Source organism: Bombus vancouverensis, chromosome 10, assembly GCF_051014615.1.
Source record: "Bombus vancouverensis nearcticus chromosome 10, iyBomVanc1_principal, whole genome shotgun sequence".
Classification (NCBI taxonomy): Eukaryota; Metazoa; Arthropoda; class Insecta; order Hymenoptera; family Apidae; genus Bombus; species Bombus vancouverensis.
In genome coordinates, this window is record NC_134920.1 from 3374005 (window position 1) to 3398597 (window position 24593).

Here is a 24593-nt window from a genome sequence, read left to right on the forward strand (position 1 = left end):
TAATATTAATTCTCATATCACTCGGACGATCCATGATATCTATCGACACACTATTCTTCTCTTTCTCTCTTTTCCTGTAACTCGTCGAATTTGTACTAGAATTCGTTTTAACATCATCCACTGTATCATCCATTAAAGTAATTTCGTCTGAAGCTGGAATCGTTGTCGTCTCACGAACCTGATAAGAATTCGCTAAATTCTTTATGGTACCCATAACGTCCTCATAAACCTGACTCTGATATGGTATACTATCTGAAAGCTTTATCGAGGATATTTCACTGGCAGATGTGACAGGACGTCTCTCAATTTTCTGTGGCCTTTTAGAATTTTTCGTATACTTAGTCCGTGAACTTTGAACTCTATAACTCTCAGGTCTTCTTCTTGTTCTTGGCGTCGTTCTTGGATAAATTTTATATCGAATTCGCCTTGTTTTCTGAGCTACGATGGGATTGGAAATGTGTTTTCGAAGTTGTCGATAATTCTCTGGCCTCCTAGAAGATTTCTGTATCACGTGATCATCCTCTTCTTTAGGGAACATCATGATTCTCGAAACGAACTGCTTGCCATTTATTTCAGCTGGAGGAACTGGATCTTCCACTTGTTTCTCTAGAAATAAGGGATTATCGAATGGATCTTCGTCAAAGTATTTAGCCTTGAAACAGTCGAGCTTGTCTCCTAATCCTTTAAGACGAGGAAGATTCCCCTCCGGATCTTTATTTCCTACTGGTTCTTCTTTCTCTGGTAATACCTTTAAATTAGGCTCCACCTCGTCACATTGCATATAAGCATCCCTCGAATTGTAAAAGTCCATGGCTCCGTATGTTTTCGTAGGTAATCTCTTAGGATCTACCGCGTATTTTAAAGCAGATGGAGTTGGCATCTTTTCGTTATTGTAAAATGGATATTTTTCTATATTTATGGTAGCTTCTGTGGTAGCAGTACTTTCATCAGCATGATCTTCCTCGGTTAGTTCTTCCACGTAATCGAACTCTGGAACTTCGACATCAATGTCAATATGTTCTTCGTTTTCGTCATCTTTCCCTTTGTTAATTTCTTTATCGTTATCTTCCTTACTTTCATTCGTTTCTTCGTTAAAACGACTGTTTATTTCCTGGTTTATGACATCCTCAGTTATCGTTGGTGCCTCGTCTAATAATTTTGCATGCACTTTTAACTCGTCCTTTATTTTAGAAACCTCTTCATGAACATCTTTCTTTTCTTCCACTGAATCGATCACTTTTTCTTCTTTCTGCCCATCAGTCACCTGAAATGTTTTATTTAATAATTCTATACGTTGTTTTAATTCTTTCGCCATGTTAGAGTCATCCTTTTTAACGTCCTTTCTCTTTCTTACTAAATCAATCAGATTTAATTCTCGTTTCTTTCTTCCGGACACTTTAGATGTTTCATCCAATAATTCTTCACGTTCTTTTAATTCATCCCTCGCTTTAAAATCTTTTTTTTCAACGTCCCTCTCCTTCCTGACCAAATAAATCACATTTCCCTCCTCTTTCTTTCCATCGTCATACCTCGGCGCCCTCAAATTGCTTTTAATACACCCATTCCTCCCATTATACCCATTCACATCTATGCTTTCTCTTTCCACGACACGCGACTCTTCTCCCCAATCCTTCCCACAATGTCTCGATTTCTTCTCCTCAAACTGTTTTGCCTGCGACGTATCCAGAACGAGCCCCACTTCCAGGTCGCGTGTCACTTTCTGCGAGCAATTTCTCTCGATCGATGGATTTTTCGCTGCTCGTTCTATTTCACCTCGATTCGACGTGCCATTGTTTACTATCGAGCCTTTCACGATATCGCTTTCGTCATCAACTCCGACAAATCTTCTTTTACGCCTTTTTGCACGAATTCCACGAACCCCGTCGAGATTCGACGCCTGACGAAACGGTCTCAGAACGTTTCTGCCCTGCTTCGACCCGTTTCCGCCACGATTTACGTAATCTATCGGTTCATTGTGCCAGATTAAATCCTTCTGCGGCGGCGGAGCGCCTCGAATCAAATCAGACCCTGACTTCGTGTTTCTCTTGCGATTTAGAGGATGTCGTTGCATCTGTGGTAAATCGAAATAAATCCGATACATTCTAGGATTTTTGTATACCTGACGACGTTGTTGAGAAACCGGAATCGAGCTCCAGTCAGACAGCGTGGTGTCGATCTCCGGTTTACTTCGCGGAACAACGTTGTAATAATAATAATCTGGTGTTTTTTGAGGAAGTGGGGGTCTCAGTATAGTTAAGTCTTGTAGATTATTTTCAGTGTTAGACAGAAAAAGATTGTTAGGTTGTAAACTGTTTGGATGTTGAGGATTTCGATACAGACTGTTTGGATGCTGGTGTTGAACATTTTTCAGGTTTTTTTCGTTCTTCACGTGCATCAAAACTTTCATGTAATTTTCATTTATTGAGACAGGTTTCTTCGTAGTCGTCATATCGGTCAGTTGTTGGTTTATGATACTCGATGTCGATAATTCCTGATTTGAAGATTGAATGTTAAGATTCAAGGGTTTTTGAGGTTCTTTTGATTTGTTTCTAATTGTAATTTTGTAACGTGGTTTGCGATTGCTCACCGAACTTAACGTTGGATTGAAAAGAGAACTGTCAAAGTTTTGGTTAGATTCTTCGTTACTGTTTAAAATCTTTTGGGAATTCAATAATGAAATTTCTTGATCATTCATAAGTATCTTATCACTATGAGATTCTAAAAAGGAAGGTGGTTCCATTTTTAATTGTTCATCGGAATTAATCGATTGCCACAGTTCGTCCATACTTGCGCTATCCACAGGTAGCAATTCACTACTCTGCCCATTATTTTTTAAATATGCTGAATCCACAGAACTATGGCCAGATGTTATTTCCTGAACACCTAAGATCTCAGGTTCCAAGATTGGAAATATGGTCGTAGGTTCTTCGTAAACAGAATAAGGTACAAAATTATTCAAATTTCTAATATAGGGAGGTTGTGCGAGATTCTGATTCAAAGTCGTTGATTCCGATATCAATGGAAATTCTGTGGTTGTCAATTGATCCTGCCTTGTTTTAAAATAATCCCAGAAGAGTTGACCGTAGCTAACAGTCGTTGGATTCTCCTCAGTGCGTGTAAAATCAATTATATCGACGTTAGGCGAAGATTTACTATCGACTTTGTATTTATGTAACCCTGAAGAATTCTGAGACCAATTTTCCAAATCTTTTATGACACTCGTAGTATCCGTTGTACGATCCATAGAAATTATATTCTCATGCATCGACGCTGCAGTAGAATTCTCAACATTTTCAGACGATGACAATTTTCTTCGTTTTTTATCCGTTTTCTTTCTTCTTTCCTTCATTCTGTCATAATTATCACGTTCCCTTGATCCAGCTGAGGTTTCCATATCAGTGGTTGTCTGAACTTTCTCCAGTTTACTTATCTCAATCCCTTTCTCCATTTCTTCAGCTTCTCTTTCCAAATCCTCCTGCAGCTTCTCTATTCCCTTTTCAGCAACTAATTTTGGATTTACTAAAACATTATCACTGATTTTGCTCGTTGCACTCGTTTTAGGAGGAGCACTATCATCTTCATCAAACTCCTTGAACTCCTCTGGTTTAATCTTCTTATAGTTTTTATCCTTTGTCTCGTTCTCTTCTTTCTCGTGATTATCATCATAATCATCGTCTTCAGATTTTTTCTTAAGATCTAAATGATCGTGCAACTTCCTGGCGTAACCTTCGTGAAAATCAGCGTCTCTGATATGTCCAGCATGATCATACGCAGAATCTTCGTAGCCTTCTTCCGTATAAACCGTGTTCACTTTAGTATTCTTCACCACTGCCCTTAATCTTGCTGCGTTTTCCTTCTCCTCTTCAGATTCCGCGTTCTCTATAGCTTTCTTTCGAGGCAGCTTCCTCAATGTATGAGTTTTTCTCACTTGAGCGTACAGTTTCGTTGGTACAAATTCTAAGTGAACTTTTTTGTCCTTTGGTGGCTTGGCCCATTCACCTGGAGCAGTGTATTTCGGTTTTGTTGGAACGTTTCTCGGTTCTTCGTGCTCTGAATAAGGAATCGCGTGATCAGCTGGTCCATCAGGCTCTTCTTCTTCGGAAGAAGAATCATCTATAGAAGATTCATCGTCCGTTGGATTCTGGACTCTGTTGTATACACTGGTGTCAGACAATTCTTGATCTGATTCTCTCTGATTTTCTTCTTGAGAAACAGTGGTTGAGATTTGCTCAGTTGTTGATGATTCTGCGAAGAAGAATTCTTCTTTAGAGATGTTGGGTTGTGGCTGGATGTCATTTGTGGGAGACCCCTTGGTAAATTTTCCTGAACCATGTGAAATATCCGACACTGATTTCCCTTGAGACCCGAAAACCGACACCAGTAACAGCATTAACAACACTTGATTCATTGCGCTATTGTGAGCTTGCCATTGCACTTGAGCAAAGATAAGTCAGTCAATTTTCGTAATCCTTGTCTATGCACAATACCATAACAAGTGGAACATGGAATTGTCGTTTGAGAAGTTTAACATCACTTTATTTCAGTCAGACAACTATTATAGTCAGTATCACTTTACTGCAGTCAGACAAATTTGAACAATATCCCCGTGACACGATAAATAAAACGAATTATCTTGTAACAGGGTAGGTTTACAAGTTTCTAAAGGAAGAAGTAATCGAAACACGCATTTTGTGTACGAATGGCTCTTACGAATTTTTACAAAGCACGCAACAACGCAAGGCTCACTATTTTCATAAAAAATTTCAACGTAAGCAAATGAGGATTATTCGATTGATTGCACAAATAAGTTACGATTCAAAGATACGCGAACAAATGACATTAAATTCGATTTGTAAACGCGCGAATAAATTGAAATCGATTTAATTCAAAGATGCGCGAATAAATTGTGATCGTTTCGAAAATGCGCCACCAAAAACTTTATAGTTATTCGGCCGCAAGGTGCACGAACAAATTATGATCGATACGATTCGAATTGGCGCGAAACCAATAGGTTTCCAATCATTTTCGATTGAAAGCTTGCATCGAACTGCACGCGGCACGGTCCGCGTGGCCTAATTTATATTTTCCAGTGGATCGGAAAGGCAGCAGTAGGGTCTGAAGTGTCGTTGTTCACGGGACCGTGCAGTGCCGAACACAGAACGGTTCTGTCACTCTCGATTGAGCCCCTCGGTGGATCGTTTCATTGGAAAGGGAATAAAGAAATCCGTGAGCAGTCTAGCTCGCGCACGACGCATTAATTGCATCAACGCTTTTTACTGAACCACTTTCTGCGGATTCGCTAATTTGTTCTAAATTCTTGCTCCTTCTACCTCGATCACACGATACGCTTTATTTCACTTTTTCAGAGACTTTCGAAGCTGAGATCAAACTGCAAAGAACGAGAAGAATTATGAAAATTAGTTAGAAATTCCTTTCTGAGAATTCTATTTGTTTGAAATTTCTTGTTTGAAATTGTATAACTATATATATAATGCATGCAATATTGCATAATGCAAATATATATAGTTATACAATATATAAAATATATAAAATTAGAGATTTCTTTCTAAGAGTTCTATTTGTTTGAAATGTTTTTACAAATCATTGTATAACTATATATATAATAAATTGCATTCAGATGTTTCGTTTCTTCGTGTTAGAAGATCGTCGTGCTAAAGACATATTTCCCGTTACTCCTCAGTTTCAATATAATAACTGCAATCTTAAAACGGTACATGAGAAAACGTAATTATCCATCACGCAATAGTATTCGTTTAATGGGACAGCCTCATTTGCTGCTTGTTTAATTGGTACTCTATGTAATAATCTTTTAATTCAGTGATTGATATCCGTAGAACCGTTGAATAAATTGTTCCCAGCGATTATTACGCGAAATCTTGAACTCCATCGAACGTCAACGTTGATGTATTTATTCATCTTTGGAGGTTACAGATCATTCTTTGAGATTCAAATCCCAAGGATTTAATTCTGAAATTTATAGAGTTATATTAGTAATTAAGGGGCTCATATAGAGAACAATGTTAAATTTTCCAATTTTTTTAGATAAGAATGCATTCTATCAGTCAGACGCTAGATTCACAGCAATACGATGTATATCTTGACATATGTTTGGCTTCCTCCGTAGAAGGCAAAGATTGACAGGGATTTTGTAATCTTGCTACGACCATCAAATTTTAATATCCGAATCTTGTTCTCATTCTAGCAAACAAAAAGAATTTGTAACGTTTTAAGATATTCTGTAACGTTACAAAAATACAATTAGATTTTTGCTATGAAAATTATACGAAATATGGAAATTTCAATTTGTTTATTTTGATTCGCTCCTTTAATAATAAAGATTGAAGATGATTCGGTGGAACCCACGAGCCATGGGAAAGGAGTGGATCTTTGATTCTAGCTTCGGCAGCGTTTCTAGAATTAGCGGCTCTCGATAATGTTTCATCCGGAGGTAGCGATGCGAAGAAAACTGTGGCTCGGGCGACACGCTTCGCGGCTCGACGCGGAAAGGCTCAGTGTAATTGCCTCGCCAGAAACTTGGCAAGCGAAACAAACGATTTACACACGAGTGAGCTAAGCAAAACGCTCGGTGCTCTTGACTGTGGATAGTCAGCCGCAGCTTAAGCCGCGTTAACGCTATCGTAATGGATAAGTCGACAGGAAGTTTGGACAATAGAATGGTTTCGTATTTCCTATGTGTCGTGAAAGATCCATGAAATATAATAGAAATGGAGGATTCATATCTCCGATTATTATATTACATATTTTTAATGTATTTCAACTTGAATATTGTTAAATATTATTGCAAGAGATTACTTAATTTAATCTCAGAATTTTTATTCAAGAGTTCATTAATAAAATATTATCAAATATAACAGAAACTGTGTCTATATTATGTTGTTTACATATTTTATTATATTTATATAACGTGTTAGAAAATATTTCTACAGTTTGGCGTAAATTTGATGAATTTAAAAATACGATATTCATATTTTTCTTTAATTTCAAATGCTTATGTATCATACTGTGTTGATGAATATGCCAGTTTAATGGATCACGATTATGAAGTAGTAACGATTCGATTGACAAGTAGCTATTTAGTAAGACAATTGAAGAATTGAGAAATGTGGAATAAGAAATGGAACTGTTTAGAAACAGCGTGCAATCTTTGTTAGTAGAGAATGTGCAATATTAAGAACAAAAAACTATCATTGAGTCGCTGTTACATTATTTATTTAATGATTCGCGAAACACATATATCCAACTAGCGATATTTTATAATAGACATTATATTAACGATGATTTATAAATAATACACGTACAGAATAATAAATATATAAAAATTCGCGCGACGCTGCTTAATTGCAACGTATTTGCAATTGCACCTGCCCAACTGTATGATTGTAATACTCCTATAGGCGTTAAACATTTACTACCGTTATACTAATCGTAAGTATTGCGTCAGTACCCTCCCTTTAATTTATTTTTCTATATATGATCATAAAATATAAACTCAAAGGATGAATCACATATTGCAATTGTATTCGACATTTTTATTTCTTAAATGTCATATTTTTGTCATGATAAATCATGTTTCACGTAACGCATCATAAAAACGATTTATTAATCGAAATTGGAGGACACCGACGAATACGAGCGAGTACAGAAAATAAACTATGAAACTAACAATAAGTCGAATTGTAGTATCTACTTCCGACGTATATATTTATTATATATATAATACTTTCGTTTTTGCAAGGTTGATTAACGTTAAAACACGATGAACATCCGACAATTTTAATTTCTTACAAAAGAAAGAAACGATCAGGTACTCCGAAAAGAAGCAAAATTACGCTCAAGATGCAATCAAAGGTTTCCACGAATTGGAATCGTTTTGGTCCGATGTCGAAGAATCTTCAGACGATTGTAACATCATTGCTTCTGGTCTGAAAAAGTCGATAATCGGGTGGTAATTATAATTGATTCGCCTCTGCGGTTCTTGGTACTCGTCGTCGAAACCACCATTTTGTAGCCTTGACGTTGCGTCCATTTGCAAATCGTATGGTTGACTGTATCTGTGTAATTCCAAATTTATTTAATTCAACGTCCAAACATCTATAGGTTTTACATCCTTAAATTTAAATAAAAAGTTCATTTAAATTCAATTCTAGATTTTTCATATTTAATGCAATATTTAAAATTGAAATTGTTATTACTTCTAAGTAATAAAAAATTTCGGATTTTTACATTTTAAATAATTCAAAATTCCAGGTTAAAAAATTTAAATTTTAAATAATTCAAATTTAATTCCAAATTTCAGATTTTTTAATTTAAAACTTAAGATTCCTGACTTTATGTCATGATACGTAAGATCATTGATAGTTACCTATTTAAAATCGTACTGTTCGCAGTCTCGGTTTGTTCCTCAACATGAGACGTGGATTCTCTTCTATATGGTGGTCTATTGGGTCTACTTGGTCTAGAACCTTTTAGTAATGGTCCAGTATATCCTGGTGCTCTAGTATTCGGTGCGTGTTGCTGAGGCAATTTATCGAATGGCCTTGAACTTGTAGACGAAGGTTTCTTTGGTCTTGTTCTTACAGGTAGAATAAACGGTGGTCTACTAGGGGTAGTTTCTACTGTAGGTTTTTTATTGCTTGCACCTGCAAGGTTTTAGAAATTTGTCCCACATTTTCACCTGGTTTTATCTTTCAAATTCTTTCACGATAAATAAAAAGAATGTTATATCTTTGATCAATTTACATACCAAGAGATGAATCGAAAGGGAACTTGTTTAAATAATTTAATTTCGGAGACTCTTCAAAGTCATCTTTTTGATCGCTGGTGGCGAAGTCAGATCCAGGAAACGATTCTTTAATTCTGAGTGATGGGTCCTTTTGATGAGGTGGAAAAATATCAGCGTAACCATGTACATGGCAACTACAGCAAGATGGAACTTTGAAAATATCCATGTGAAGACCCAATTTATTATCCCAGGTTAAAAGTCTATGGTAATTGTACACTTGCATGCAAGAAGATCGATAGTTCTCTGATATGAAAGAGCAGCTCGACTGGGGGTTTCTGAAAGCGAAATTTAACGTCAGAGTGTACAATGGTAAAAAATTTCGAATAATTTTTTCCTGGAAATTTTCTTCTGCAGTATTTCAATTTGCCTTGTTAACGTGGTAAAGTATCATTCTCTTATTTTCAAGGAATATTCAGCTTCAATACCACAAAGAAGATATTTTGCTCATTGATTTGTAACAAAGTATCGAATTTCGATTTCTATCGCGAGAGAAGATCCTCCGCTAAATTTTACTGGGAAAGTGTTAACCGAATCAGTTGCATTCAACTACAAAAATAAATCATTGGAACGAACGACCGAGGTAAACGGAATTGCCTTTTAAACCGAGCAGGAAATCTCAGCTTTAACCGTGGCTAAAAGACAATCTTGAGCGTAAAGTAGAAGGAACGTTCTGGTAGATTGCTGATTTTATGTAACGCTTGATGCGAATTAATTGCGATTGTCTTTTACTTACGAGCATTTCTCCATTCGTAGAGTTTGCGTGTGTTCACCGGTGTTTATTATGTATTTCCAAATACCGGAAGCGGCTCTAGCTAGTTGTGGTCGTGCATATTTGATGACGGATGGACACGTGAAACCTTCTTCGACATTTTCAAATGATGAACTTGCATCGGATCTTCTAAGATAAATTGATATGAAATTGACACGAATTAATTTAATAGAATAGAAAATAATCTTACAGGAAAAATGATTGTGATTTATAAAAAGAAAACTTCGATAGATATTATGATTCAGTGTAAAATGTATATAATCCTGTATCATGATACCACGCGTTGCTACAAAGCATCGCTGTTGGCCCCAGTTGCCATTCAACAGGAGCACAATAGAACTAAACCTTTTATTCGACTCATTTCTTAACCAGAAATTCCTATAATTATAGAATTACGAGTTAACAAAGACGAATTCTAGTTAGATAAATTTTAGTTATACAGTATAAATCTGATATAATTTATTTTAAATAAAGTTGAATATAAAACAACGAGTAAAAGTTGGGATCTATAAATGAAAGAATTCTTATATTCAAATGAGGAATTAATTCGTCTTCCCCAATTGAAAAATTAATAATTACTATAAGTCTACGAGTCTCACCTCCTAATTTCATTACTCTCGTATCGATTCTCATATTTATTTTCCAGGGGCAATGCAATCGGAAGACTTTCGGCAGATTCGTCAAAATCTTGCGACTTGTAATCAGTCAACAATGCAGCGACCATCTCCTTGTTGCCTCTCAGACTCCTCGTAATCGCCTCGCTAAGAAAATTTCATTCTATTTAAATCCACGTAATAATAAACATAATAATAAATTCAATGAGGATTATTCTTCCTCTAATTTAATTCGTAACAACTTTCTCACAATTCAACGAAATCATGAGAACAAATGGAAGAAAGGAAACGAAAGCTTTGACAATTGCTTCCACGACTTCCTTCCCTATCTGGATACCCATAATTCCTAATTAAAAAAACAACTTATGGTTATGGTTATGAGAAAACGGAGGTCGAATAAGCATTGCGCAATGAACAATTCGAACGTGGAATCGTAGAAAAGCGAGCGCACTTTCTTTTAGTTAAACGAGCCTGCGAATTGTCTTTACTATCGTGAAACGACGTTTTAATTAACGTTAATCCCTGTTCATCAGAGAAAGTTTAATTTAAATGCGAGACACTGAATTAGTTGCGTAATTGTTGCAACTTGTTGGAGGGAAGAGAGGAAAAAAGAGAAGAAAAATAGTAATACATGAAACTTACTGTGGGTAATCAGCTATTTCGAGACAAACTGTCTTCGTGAAGAAAGTACATTCTTTTTCTGTCGGATCTCGTTTTACTTCTGTGGGCCGTCTGGGTGGTCTTATTAGTGGTGTTCTCGATAGATCTGGAAAGTAATTATTATAGATCGATTTTGTTATATGATTGATAGACTGAAAATTTCTATGCATTTATGGTAAAATACACAAGATAAAACATTCATTAAAATTAGATTAAGAATGTTTATGTAAATTCATATTTTTACGAATAGAAAAGAAATGAAACCATACTATGAAGTTATATTGTGGCTATTTTATATATTTTTGTATATCATGCTTATTTTTACATCTTCCCGTAAATTTCCCGTAAATACACAAGAAATACAGATTTATATTTTTGCGAGCTGAGAAGGAACAGAACCTCAGAGACTTGTTTCTTTCTTAAATATTGTAACAAGTACTATAAATATTTTATATACGTATTCTGTGCATTTCTGCATTTTCAAATTCTCAATAAACGCTCGAACATTGTTTAATTATAATATTTAGTAACTGAAACAAAGTAAATTTACATAAACATACGCAGTCTATTACGTAATATGGAACGTATTAAACAAAAAGTTTCATGCAATATCCTGTCCGAAATTTGTTAGGACTAAATATAGAATAAAAGTATGAAAAATAACCTGCATAGACATTCCTTCGATTTAGAGAAGTTGGTCTTCTTGGAGGAGGTCGATAACCAGGTCGTTTCCGCAGGTTGGGTCTTATAATTCTCAATTCTTGTGGCTGTAATAAAAAGAGAAAAAGAAAACTTATCATAATCAGTGAACTCTGATACAGGCTATTTAAGCTATTTCTTTATCTCGTCAGTAGTAAACGAACATGTATTCTTTTAGAAAATTCTATTTATCGGTCGAGAAATCTTAATTACACATAATTAACAATATATGTTCCTCGAGCGTCCGTTAGCCATTTTAGCCTGGTTGCTAATTAGTATTCAGTAAGGAAGGTTTCGCGGCATCCTTTGAGAAATTTACATACATAGTTTTGCCCGAGACCCTCTGAAAATTACGACTGGTAATATAATAAACACACCAATTAGAAACTCGTGAAAGTAATCGCGGAAAATATATATGTTGTCATCAAAAAGAAAAGCATTTTCTTGGAAATTATCACGTTTCAAGTTTTTATGTTTTAACCTTTTAATTTAGATTTATACAGGGTGGTTGGTAACTGATGCTACAAGCGGAAAGGGGGTGATTCTACGCGAAAAAAGAAGTCGAAAATATAGAATAAAAATTTTTCGTTTGAGGCTTTATTTTCGAGAAAATCGACTTTGAATTTTCGCTCGGTACGCGTGCACTTTATCACGTCTCGTTACAACGGATCTCACTGTAGATCGTTGGAAAAATTAAAAAAAAAATTAAAAAAAGAAATTAAAAAAAAAATTTTTATTCTATACTTTCGACTTCTTTTTTCGCGTAGAATCACCCCCTTTCCGCTTGTACCACCAATTACCAACCACCCTGTATATTTCTAAAGATTTATAGAAGATTTTTTCAAAAATTTATGCATATTGTATAAATGACAATGTTTAAAGAAGGAAAGGATAAAGGATATCATTTTAGAAATCCCTGTATTAACAAACCTGTTTTACACAGATCTTTGCGCGTAATGTTACGAACAGAAAGTTGAAGTCCGAAAATACAATAATTGCACGGAATAGCGGCCACATATGACAAAATTGTACATTTCGATATGATTTACGATAGAAAGGAGTTCCAAGTATGACTTTCTAGGAATTTTTCTTGTAACGAGGTAAAGAGCCATCAATCTTTCATTTGAATACAATAATATTGGACCCAGAACATCGTATTTACTGGGAAATGCAAAGCGATTTAGAAGTTGCTTCTTTAGCGTTCGTCGAACCTTGTACAACCATAAAAGTGATTGAAGTTAAATCGATGCCTGCTATTTGGTATTTATGGGTTATGCAGTATAATTTACTTTCCTATATTAGGTATAGAAACGTGCCAGGATGAATAAATACATAAAAGTGATTGCCAATAGAAGTAAGCTTTGCAATCATCGCGACGCGACGTCATCCTCGATCGGAACAGGGTCAACTTTACAATACAAAAAGGGTATCGAGGATGAGCTAACAATCCTTTATAATTCTATTAAGTGATACTATTCTTTTTTGAGTCACTCGCGTTAGTTTTTTCTTAGATAGTTATTTTTTCATATACCTTATTCTTTTCCCAATTTCGTTCTTTTTTCTACAAACGAAAGGATACTTAATGTTTGAAGAAATAAATTTAACATATACTTAAAACGAAAAATCATGTATATTAAGAATGAAACAAATCTTGAATATTTTCTATAAATCTAAGAAATTTTGCAACAATAGGGAGAAACGTCTGAATACAAAATGATTTAACAGACGTAATGGTGTTAAACGAATAATTTATATAAAATATATTTATATCATCAAAATACTAAATAATTGACAACAGAATAGCATAATTTGTTCTTTTTATCACTTACCTCAGGCAATTCTTCCAATCCTTCCTCATCACCAGTGGGATCATCGGATATGACCTTCGCGATGTCCGCGCTTTTCGGTAGCATGAGTTCCCTGCTGGCATTTTGTCGACTTCCATTACTCAATAGTGCACGAACTTTTTCCAATTGCTGTTGAGAATTATAATAAATGAGAAAATAATCGTGATTGACCTTTACAAAAAATATGCAACTTTCACAAATCAAATTGATCAACTACCCAAATACAGGACTACTTTCCATTTTGAAATTTTTCCATGTTGATCAATGTGGCTTCTGAATAGCTCATGCTTGACACATTCTAATATTGCTTTCCAGTTTCTCTAAAAATTTTGTAAATCAGCAAACCAAGAAAAGGAAGAATGCTTCGAAAAGCAACTATAATACATTTATAACTTTACATGGCAGAAGCAATTTACAGAATGTAATGAATGTCTTAATAAATTTCAAAGATGACTATAATTGTCAAAGTATAGTTTTTCCGAAACACATACGGATGTGCACGTACTGCAAGGTGTGTTTCATGCAGGTCTGTTTTCGTGTTCTCATCAACGCTAATACGTTAACGATATGTTTAGCTCGTTAAATTAACAGCAGTTAACCCGACTAACACGGCGTGTAAGCGTTATTTAAGTAAATAGAAACTTCTTTCACTCACACTCTCCCGTAATTTATCTGTCCTGTTCTTGAATGCTACGTCGTTGATCTTGATGGACGTGACCGTCGTCTCGTTGTTTTCTTTATGATCGTTGAGATCCACGTCGTCTTTCAAATCCTTCTCAACGCTGACGTCGATCGAGGACAGTAGCACGACTGCCTAGAGAGTGAAACGAACCCCGTGTATTCGCGTAAACTTATTATTACCGCCGAAAATTCTGGGTCAGCGAGATCTCAACTCAGACACGCTTATTCTTCATTTATTCTCGACGAATCTTCTTCAACTATTAATCATATTTTCACTTTGTAAGGTAAAACGTATTTTCTATAATTCGACCTCGAATTCGCTTTCGTTCGTACGATATTTAAATGATTAGATGCAGAAAGTTTCCAAGAAGAGAAGAAATAACGTTCTAAAAATTTTTGTAAGTTTTAAAAGAAGAAGTTTGAGAAAAGAAAGTGCTTTGAAAGAAAGTTTAAACGTACGAGGAGCTATATTTAGATTGGAAATATTTTAAAGAAAGATTTAAACCTATTAATTCCTGTTATATTTCTTTTTTAATTCATAGTATTCTAAAGTTACATTTTAAAATGTCACGCAGATGTCTGTACAATAAATGTACAGTTTCAATTAGTTTGATTATTGCCATTCACCGACTAATTTACTCCATAGATAGTCACACATATGAATATTAACCGAAATAGTAAACCACAGTTAGTAGAAATGTCCATATTAATAGTCCTTACGAAGATATCGGATACTCATACACCAGGTAGACAAATAAGTACTGTTAATAATAATTCCTTGATTCGATGTAAAATTCGATACCTTGAGCTAGCTATCGAATTATCAATGACTTATTGTCATCTTCGAATATCTGATTAATTATCCCTTCTTCGTTTCCACACAAAATATTAAACTTAATTTAATAAATTCTATATTTTATATAAGAACAATCCTTTTCCTTTATCCAAATAATTACGATTCGCCAGATTCTGTTAAATAGACAAAACAGAAAATCATCGTCCAGGAACACATTCATTGACTTCCATTCTCTTTAAATAGATTTAATTCAACGACTTCTACATTGTCCATAAATTCTTCCCTTTATTTCAATAAATTATTTCAAGGAATTGTGCACCTTCTACAGAAGCTTCGTTTTACATTATCTAAATAATTATGATTCAATAAATTCTTTTAAACAAAGAAAGCAGACATTCCCCCTTTAAAACCACGTATACATATTTCCATTTAATTTACTATAAATAAATTTAATTCAGCAAATTTCATATTCTCTGTAGAATATTCCTCTTCTATAGATCTAATAAATTCTATATTATTCAAATTTGTATTTTTCATGGAAACTTCCTCTTCCTTTAATTAAACAATTATAATTCAATAAATTCTTAGACTATGCAAGCAGACATTGCTTCTTTCAGGAACACGTATACCGTCTTCCGTTTTTTCTTTTTTTTTTTTGTTTCTCGCTGAGACAGTACAGTTTATCGCCTAGACGATCTTTTATTCGAAACAAATCCTTTCCCTTTCATAATCGTAACAACGATAGGATTTCCCGGCGGATACAATAGCACAATTCTTCTATTATGATTGCGGGAATTGATCGCTAGGGAAACGTTGTACGAGCGAGCTTCTCGTTTCTGTGGGTCTGGATATCACGGAAGAAATCTTTGGCGCGTGGTGGAAGCGCGAGCCATAGAGAAACGTTAATTTCGTTTACGTTGCAGCGGAAGTGGCGTTGTAAAGTGACGACGCGTAACGCGTCGTGAAATCGTCGTGAAAACACGACCGAGTGGATTTAACGACACGGACCACGTGTCGGTCCGGTGAAATTATGTGATTTTTTCTCCGGACGACGCCAGTCTAGGAAATGATAAAAAATGCACATAGATACAACACGCTCGCAATTCGCGGGTGAAAGTCACGTTGTTCCGCATCCATGATTAGTTTCGAGCAAACGCAACTGCCGGTGTGTGCAGTCGCATGCACGGATTTTTCTGCGATTGGGAGATTGAACGAAAGTTTCTATTGAACAGCGTTCACGCGCCATAGTTGCATCGAGTAAAATGTAAATCATGCGATCGATGACGAGCGTAGTGGTCAAGATAATGAATTCATTTATTACGTTTACCTGGTTTCTCTGTTTCAATTTAAATGAATGGTTGTGTAACTTTCACCCCGACGCAGGATCTTGAACAGAGGATACTTTCTAAAATATGAATTTCTTAATGATATCGATGATATCAGTGTTTCTATCTTAGGGTTATCCTAAATTGGGGACAAAATCGATAAGATCTAGCCTAAGATGGATCTACGATTGTTTGAGTGGAGTCGGTATATTTCTGAGAATTTAATAATCTCCCGCTCTTACTTTGAGCCGTCTAACAGGATATATCACTTAAGTATAACACGTCAATTTTAATGAAATTTACATGAGATAATTCCTAGAAAGATATTTGACACATATTGTTTTTTTCTAAGGGGTAAAATCAGTTTCTGAATACAAACAAAAATGGTTTGGACAAGAGTCCTGAATTTTTAATGGCAAATTTTGCTACATAGACAATTTTTCAAAATATTTAATAATTTATGTAAAATACATATAATAAATTATTAAGTGTGATTCAATTCTATTATATTTCAAATATGTATATATGCATTTTCATCCTTGTTCATACAAATTATTTATTAAACTCATTCTAGTTTATTCTACATTATTTAACCACTAACGTTATGCTAATTGTTATTAAACTTTGCTAATTACAATTTGACTTCACAAAGTAATTATTAACGACAGCTGTACAGTTGATTTCTTTCTTATCAAATTAAGTTAGATATTATCGTATCATGGGTGGTCTCGTAGCTACGGAAAGCTGTAACTGGCTACTTTGTGATCTGTCTGACGTCGAGTTTAGCATAGCCAAAGGCGACATTCTGTCACACCTCTTAACGATATCCTTGGACTGTGTATCTCAGTTTCCACTAACGCCACCCTTATCAGTTACAACACTGTTATTGCATTGTTATCGTTTCAATAAATTATTATTCCCATTGTTCCATCCCTATGGGACGTTTCTCGAGTTTCTATAGTTCTAACACGGACCACAATGTGTTCGAGATTTCCTAACATAGAAAGATAAGAGAAATGCGAATACGAAGTGTTTGTGTTAATGTTGCCATTGCAGGAAATGGTCGATGTAACAACACGTGTGGAGACTCGACAGTATTATGCCACGTGAAATAACCATAAACGTGGAAATTCCAACATATCCTCTGCTGTTTGCAATGAGCGCTGACCTAGTAACCATGATGCTCAGCAGAAGGAAGAGCTACGATTTCACTGAGTGATCCTTTTTTCTTTTTATATCGCGGGTGTTCATCAATTCTTAGCCAATAACGTACGATTTTTCAGGATATTTTGTAACATTGTTGTACGATTATTTGTTTAAAACACGTGTAACATTTCCTGGTGTTTTGTTACTCGATTAATATCGATTTCTGGTGATCTTTCTTTTTACTTCTTCGTAGTCTTCCGAATGGAGGACTAAATATCGTGTGTATATGTATATTATATATACGTAATTGTATATAAATAAAATCTGTACATGGATTCGTCTTTTTGTTTTATAAAATATTATTTCTGTAATATTATATCGTATTAGGTTGAGTAATTAATTCATTTACATTTTCTCAAAACATCGAATGTCGACGTTAATGTACGTCGAGTGTAATTACTTTGATATAAAATCTATTCTTTTTAAAAATGTAAATTTTCATAAAAATCCACAATCGGCGCTTGTGAATTCCGTTCGCCTGTAATTAGCTGAGAAATCAACAACTTTCGAATACCATATTATATTATAATGAGTCACAAATTTTGAAGGAGCCTCATTTAAATGCTTGAAACGTTAATACCTCTCGTGTGAATGGAAAAAATACAACAATACGACAGGCTTTCTACCAATACATGTAGCAGCTTCTTTTTATAACATTTCCTTCGTACACGATGTTTTTTCTTTCTCGTTACGAATATCGACGTCGTTAAATTCCTCGAGTTACAAAACTTTCATGAAACATTTCATAAGATAAAACATTTCACCTTAGATTATTATCGAGAACTTTCACCGTACTTATCGTCCTAAGAAGATATACACTTGTTGCAAATTATAAGCCAGTACGTCGATATCATTGATTTATTCCGACGTATCAAATCAAAAGATCTGTTCAGTGAAATTTAATACGTAATTATAATTACGGTTCAAAGGAATTACTTGTAATTTTAAAGATGGAGAATCTTTCACAAATCAGGTAGTGCCGTAATCACATCGTTGGTTTGTTCAAATAACGATATATTTAAGAAAATCTTTGATTTCAAGATGCCTGCAAAAATTAACTTCGATAATGAATTATTTGATTACAACATAAATTATTCTATTTTTATCTTTATTTGTATATATATATTACAATCTAACATTTTCAAGAATAGTGTCAATATTTTACTTAATAGAATAATAAAATATTAATAATGAAGTTATACTATTTAATAAAAAGAAGGTCGCAATTAGAAAACAGCCTTCCTGTAATAATAAGCAATACATATAACAAATGTTTTATTACTGATCCTTAAAAGCCAGAGACCATTAGTTGAATCATAAATGAGCAAAAATTTGTCATTATAAAATGCTCAGGTAATTAATAACTTTCTTTCTGAGATTGAGTTCTAGAAAAAATTTACTCCTCTTGACTGTCTCAGTCTTTTACTGAATAATGATGTACATAATTTGTAAAATACAGTTTTAAATAGATATTTTAAATATACTAATATCTATACCATTTACAACACTACACAACTTATCTTTGCTTTGAAGATCAATAGATCGTACGTTAATCTGTTAAATCAAACTTTCAAAGAACCATCTCATTCGAGAATTTTACAAAGATCAGTTAAAGGTAACTAACGTAAGTTACAATATACGTAAATTATATCGCATGATAGGTGATTTCGTCAATCAGAAACGAACAGGAACTGATGACGAAGCACGCACATTGAGCTATCTATCGAACAACCTAATTCTCAGGGCCCAACAAGGGAGAAACCGAAGGAATAAGCAAACTGATCGATTAAATACGATAAAAGGAATTGACTCTATTGATAAAAAAAAAAACACGCGAGTAGTTGCACGTTCTGCCAACGATCTTATATTTGTAATCGTCGATAAATCTTTCACTCGCCAGCACGTGAGAGGGAACTCATAGCAATTAAGGGAATCTATTTACTTTTCCTGATTCCGTCAGGTTACCGGATCAAGGCCATGCAAAGGTTGTTCCACTTTACGCGAAGAGAATCACAGGCGCAGAGTGTTAGTCATCTTCACGAAAATCTTCACTTCTTTCGAGTTCCTATCGACGAACTTAGGAATGTTTGGTTGAACATGTTACATATCAGTGATGTGACGTTTCATGTTTCGTGTTTCATCGTTAGGAACTAATTAACGGGATACCTTACGGTTTATATACGTATATAAACGTGATATATATATGTATTAATCAAGAACAATTACTTCGAAGATTGCCTTCTGGTAATTATTAATTATCTCTGTACATATTAATTGTCGATCGATACGAAGATGTTACAATATAGCTTCGTATGTGTCATTTTTATCTTTATTGAAAAATTTAACGTGTGAACTATATTGTATATGTACGGATTTTAATACTTTTTCTCGAAAATTGAAGACTTCAATGAAAAAGAAAAAATCAAAAACAATCAAGTCACATAAAAAGCAAACTGATGAAATACTTGAAACTACTTGAAAAATTTGTATAATAATAAATTTGTACAAATTAGATACGTTCGGTTTGATTTCCGAGTAACTTAATTACAAGTCAATAACAAGTGGCAACACTTGGTTGCACATGAATGCTTCGGACTAATTTGAACTTTCTTAGATCATTTTTGTAATGTTCATAACTAAAATATTAGGATCATTTATGAAATCGTGTCCATGAAAGTTACTCGCGATTAAAAAGCCATGGGACATTAGTTAATTATCGACAAATTGGCGAAAGTAGAATTGTCTGGCATGTTCTCATACATTTAAGACAAGACACGTGTTTAAAACCATTAAAACTACCAAAATTAATAATATAACAAAAATTTCAATTTCTTACCACCGTGATAAAAAATAGTCCACGCGTCATCATCATTCCTTCATATGATCTCTCATCAAGGTCTTCTCACTTCTTCCCAACGCACAGTACCACATTCACTATCACCACCAATTATTTTAATCCTGTTTTTCAATACTAAATACGCTTAAATAAACTATCTTTCAAGTACCAATACGGCTAATATCTAATAGTAATCAATTAGAAAAATGGAACAAATCACTGAACATCGATATCAGCCTCCCCTATCGATTCTCAATCATTCACCCAGCAGTTCTTCAGCAAAAACAACGTGCTCCGGTTCGACGACAATTCCTCAAGCCTAACAAAGTCTCTGAAGCAATTAATCGACGTTGCTTGAAGTTCAATCGCACTTCTCATCGACGTCCACGGAACAACGACGTCTGGAGGCTGCGTGTTCCACCAGGGGACGAAAAATTGTGCGCTCGTGGAAGCGCACCGACCTCTGGTTACAGCTGCCGCGGAACGGGCACGGTCCTCGTCTTCATCAGGTGGAAGGAGAGATGCCAAAGGAGAAGAAGAATCGTGGCCCGATGCCTGGCGGGTCTCACGTGGGGATAATGTAGGAACGAGCGTGCTTCGTCCTGCGTGTTCCCCCCTCGTCGAGCCATGACCGAGAAAACCGGACGGCCGGATAAGCGTGTCGTATTCGAGAGGAGGAAGAAGTCGGCCAGTCGATCTCCTCCTTTGCTCTTCTTCGGCTCAGCCTACAGCTTTACTCATGGGGAGCACCGACAGAGTGGTGGTCGCCCGCATCACCCTTGATACGACAGCACGTGACGTTTTCACCGCGATTGTTGCTTTTCATCCTCTTGCTTCCTTACTTTCTTTCGTTGCGTCTTTCTTTCTTTTCTTCTCTTTTTTTTTTTTTTGTGGAAATTTGTTTTATCGTCACTGTGAGTAATTTGAAATTTGTATGTTAATTGTGTTGGTGAAATTAGAGATTTTGCCTATTTCGGGAACTTGTGCCGTAATGTAATTTGGAACTTCTATTTTAATTATGTTGGTGGAATTAGGTATTTTGTCCCGCTCACTTCCATACTTTTTTTCTTTCTTTTCTTTTCCTTTCCTTTTTTTCTCCTTCTTCTCTTGCTTTTTGTTAGTAGCGGTTGTTCGAAGTAGTAGCGGCTTTTCAAAATTAGGAAATTTCAATATAGCAACGTTATTAGATGAAGTAATAAAAGATTTGTGAAGAAACGAGGGTACAGTCGTAGAATTAATACAATTCAGTATATGATTTGAGCTTCCTTGCTCCAATGAAACTTTTACAAACTGAACACCTTGCAAATGAAATATTTATGAACAGATGCTTCCAATGAAAAACGACGCAGGAAAATATATTCTCACTAATTTTCGTTACTTTTTCTAGACGATAAAGTGAAATATTTTCAAGCACCTATGATTAAATTCTCGTGATCGAATGAAAAATGACGTCTGATTCGTCTTTGGAAGTGACGCGCGACGTTTTCTCCGTGATTGCTGTCATTAGCACGCATGTAACTTTCGATGTAAATCGGAGTTCCATCTCTACCGCGATCTTACCTTTGTCTGTCTTCATGCACGAGTAAATTTGTATGATAAAAGGCGCAATACAAGTGGTTTTATAGAAAGGACATAAATCTTCATTTACTTCTCCTGAATATTTTTCTAACTCTCGTTACACATTAAGAAAGAAAGATGCTTTCATTAAAACGAAATATCATCGTCTACAACTATGATTCAGGCAACAGATGGTTGATGATGTTTTCTCTTCGAATCCTTCGATAAGGTCCAAGTTGAGAAAAGAGGGTAAGATACAATCTGCATTTTGAAATACTGGGATAAAAGATCGACCTATGTATCGTTCGATGTCACGTTGGGAAAGCTAAACTATTTTAGAAAGTTAAGAGTAATGCCTTAATCAATGTCGATACACTAATTTCGTAAGTACAGGACGAATCAACATTCATATACGTGTATACGAGTATCAATGAATAGAAAATGAGACTATGTTACTTTCTAATCTTTCATTTATTAACATTAATAAAAAATATATCGTGTGTATAGATACGTTGAAATTCAAACAAATTAATTTATAATCTTGTTTGAATTGTCAGAGCGTTAGGAGAACGTCAAAGAATGTAGAAAATAAGGTATAATAAAACTCTTACTTCTATAAATACCTTATTATAAAACGTATCTACATAAAACGTACACTCAAATAAAAGATTCTAAACATTGCAATCATTTCTACACACATCAAATAATTTTATTAACAAAAAATTAATTTTCATTAAATCACGGCCAAACAACCGATCATTAAAATAAATCACAGCGATTAAAAATTAGTACGTCTACATCCTGTTCTTTATTTTCGCGTATATAAATTTCCTGGTTCGAGATATTAAATCCTGCAGTATTTCAAGTTCGTTTTTCTCGTGTTTCTAATGGCGTTGTTGCGACGAATCGAAGGGTGAAAGCGACCAAGCGTTTCCGAATCAAACGGCGCGAGTCTTCGAGTTAAACCCACGACCAGCGTTCGTCACTCTCACATAAGGCACTCAAGGAAGTTTATGAGATATTCACGACCCTTGCCGTAGTCTGTAATTGGCGACATTCTGTATAGAAACGAGCAGTCGTCTCGACGTTTAACGCAACGTTCGGTAGAACGAAATTGCAGATAGAACGTGATTAACTTGCAATGAAGCAACTGGTTTTAGATATCTTGAGAAGCGAGAGAAGGTATTGAGTCCTCTGGATACTCTTATCGCTGTTTATGGGATTCTTAGTACCTATTACGTTTCTATTGCAGTGTTTATTAGTAAGCAGAGAGGCTCACTATAGGTGTAAACTATTCTTACCCTCATTAAATAGACCTAAGATAGACCTATATTCTTGAATAAACAATAAAATAATAATATTATATGCTTAAGATAACTGTTTATCCTGTATACTGATATTGTACTAAATATATGGTTGCAATGAATATTTTATAATTTCTATATATATTTCCAGATTGGTTCCAAATTTTACCAACATAATTATGGTCATTCGTGTCTGATTACGGTGTCGATGAAACTTCAAAATATTTTACAGAACACGTACAATATATACCTAAAAATTTTCTAGCTGTTCAAATATTTTCGTTAACTAGTGTTCGTTCGTCAACTATGCTCTAACATTTCATATCAACCCTACCTTGACAAATCTTTCTCAAAACATTCTCAAATACCTTTCAAGCAATCCAGAACACGAAGACAATCGATAAACCAACAAATTTCGATCGTTTTGTAAACCCACGATCCTCTTTAAGCATCCTCCTAACTCCACTCGATAAATATCCAACTGTGAAACTGTCAGGGGCACGCGTAAACTGTCACGATGTACTTGGCTTGGTAGATACTTGGCGCCGTTTCCATTGTCCTTCGTGGCGAATCTGCATTCCGAAACGGCGCGTGCAACCCGCATAAAGATCGTTGGAACGCGGCCGTGAGGTGTTTCCTCTGTTAAACTTAACGATAGCCTGTGTATCGTGGCGCGGCGAGTATTTAAAGCAGTCGTGGAAATCGAAATAAACGGACGACGAATCGATCGCGAAACGATCCGCGGCTCACTTAACTCGATAAAGAGAATGGTTATTGCCAGCGTGTGAACCATTCGCGTACATGTATTCAAGTGCATGTTGAGCTAGAGAGTAGGTCTTGTTGTGTCGGAACGCGTACGACCGTACGAGTTCAAGTTAAAGTGGTAAAAGGAATATTGTAACCCTTCGTTCTTGATTTACGCATCGATGCGCTCGAAACCCTGCGACTAGAAACCCGGCGATGTTAACGACGCTTTCGATCGGATTCCATGGGAGATTTAGAGTGTTCGTAAAATTTGTCAACAAGTATCAAACGGTTTATCGTGGATCGATTAAAATTAAATGGGTTTAGTTTGAACGAATTGACTTGAATATTGTCTAAATAGAATATTTGGAGAATCATTATATAAATGATATATCGTTCTATGTGGATAGATATATTGTAGACGAGAGTAAAATAATTTGGCCATACTGTTTATGACTTAGGTGTACGCAAAGTGTGATATTTCAAATAGAAATTAATATTGAAATATAAGTTATTTATTTTATTTGCAGATATTAATTTTAAAGATTATCATAAGTGAGTGTTCTGCGCAACACGTGCTTTTTAAATGAAAGATTAAATGTTTCATTATTATTCGATTCTAGACGAAGAGCAGGAGAGTCATTGTTTTCAGTGATTGCAAATACGGTACTGTAGTACAATATTAAAAAAGATTAATATAGAATGATATTTCTATTCAAGGGTTTAATTCA

General features: G+C 35.0%; 1 protein-coding gene across 2 annotated transcripts; it reads right to left on the reverse strand.

Annotated features, from left to right (window-relative positions):
• Positions 1-7006: 7006 nt before the first annotated feature.
• On the reverse strand, positions 7007-20793 carry NT1 (Neurotrophin 1). Of its 2 annotated transcripts, none has more exons than XM_076621973.1 (10): positions 20258-20793; positions 14069-14227; positions 13396-13542; positions 11532-11634; positions 10850-10973; positions 10193-10354; positions 9558-9719; positions 8786-9099; positions 8405-8681; positions 7007-8093 (listed from the first exon to the last, which is right to left on the reverse strand). In XM_076621973.1, the coding sequence occupies exons 1-10, from the start codon at positions 20291-20293 to the stop codon at positions 7874-7876; spliced, it is 1704 nt and encodes a 567-aa protein (XP_076478088.1). In that variant the 5' UTR covers positions 20294-20793; the 3' UTR covers positions 7007-7873. The 2 variants fall into 2 exon arrangements, with proteins under 2 accessions (XP_076478088.1, XP_076478087.1); XM_076621972.1 differs by having other exon boundaries at positions 7008-8093; positions 9558-9722; positions 20258-20792.
• Between the last annotated feature and the right edge of the window lie 3800 nt (positions 20794-24593).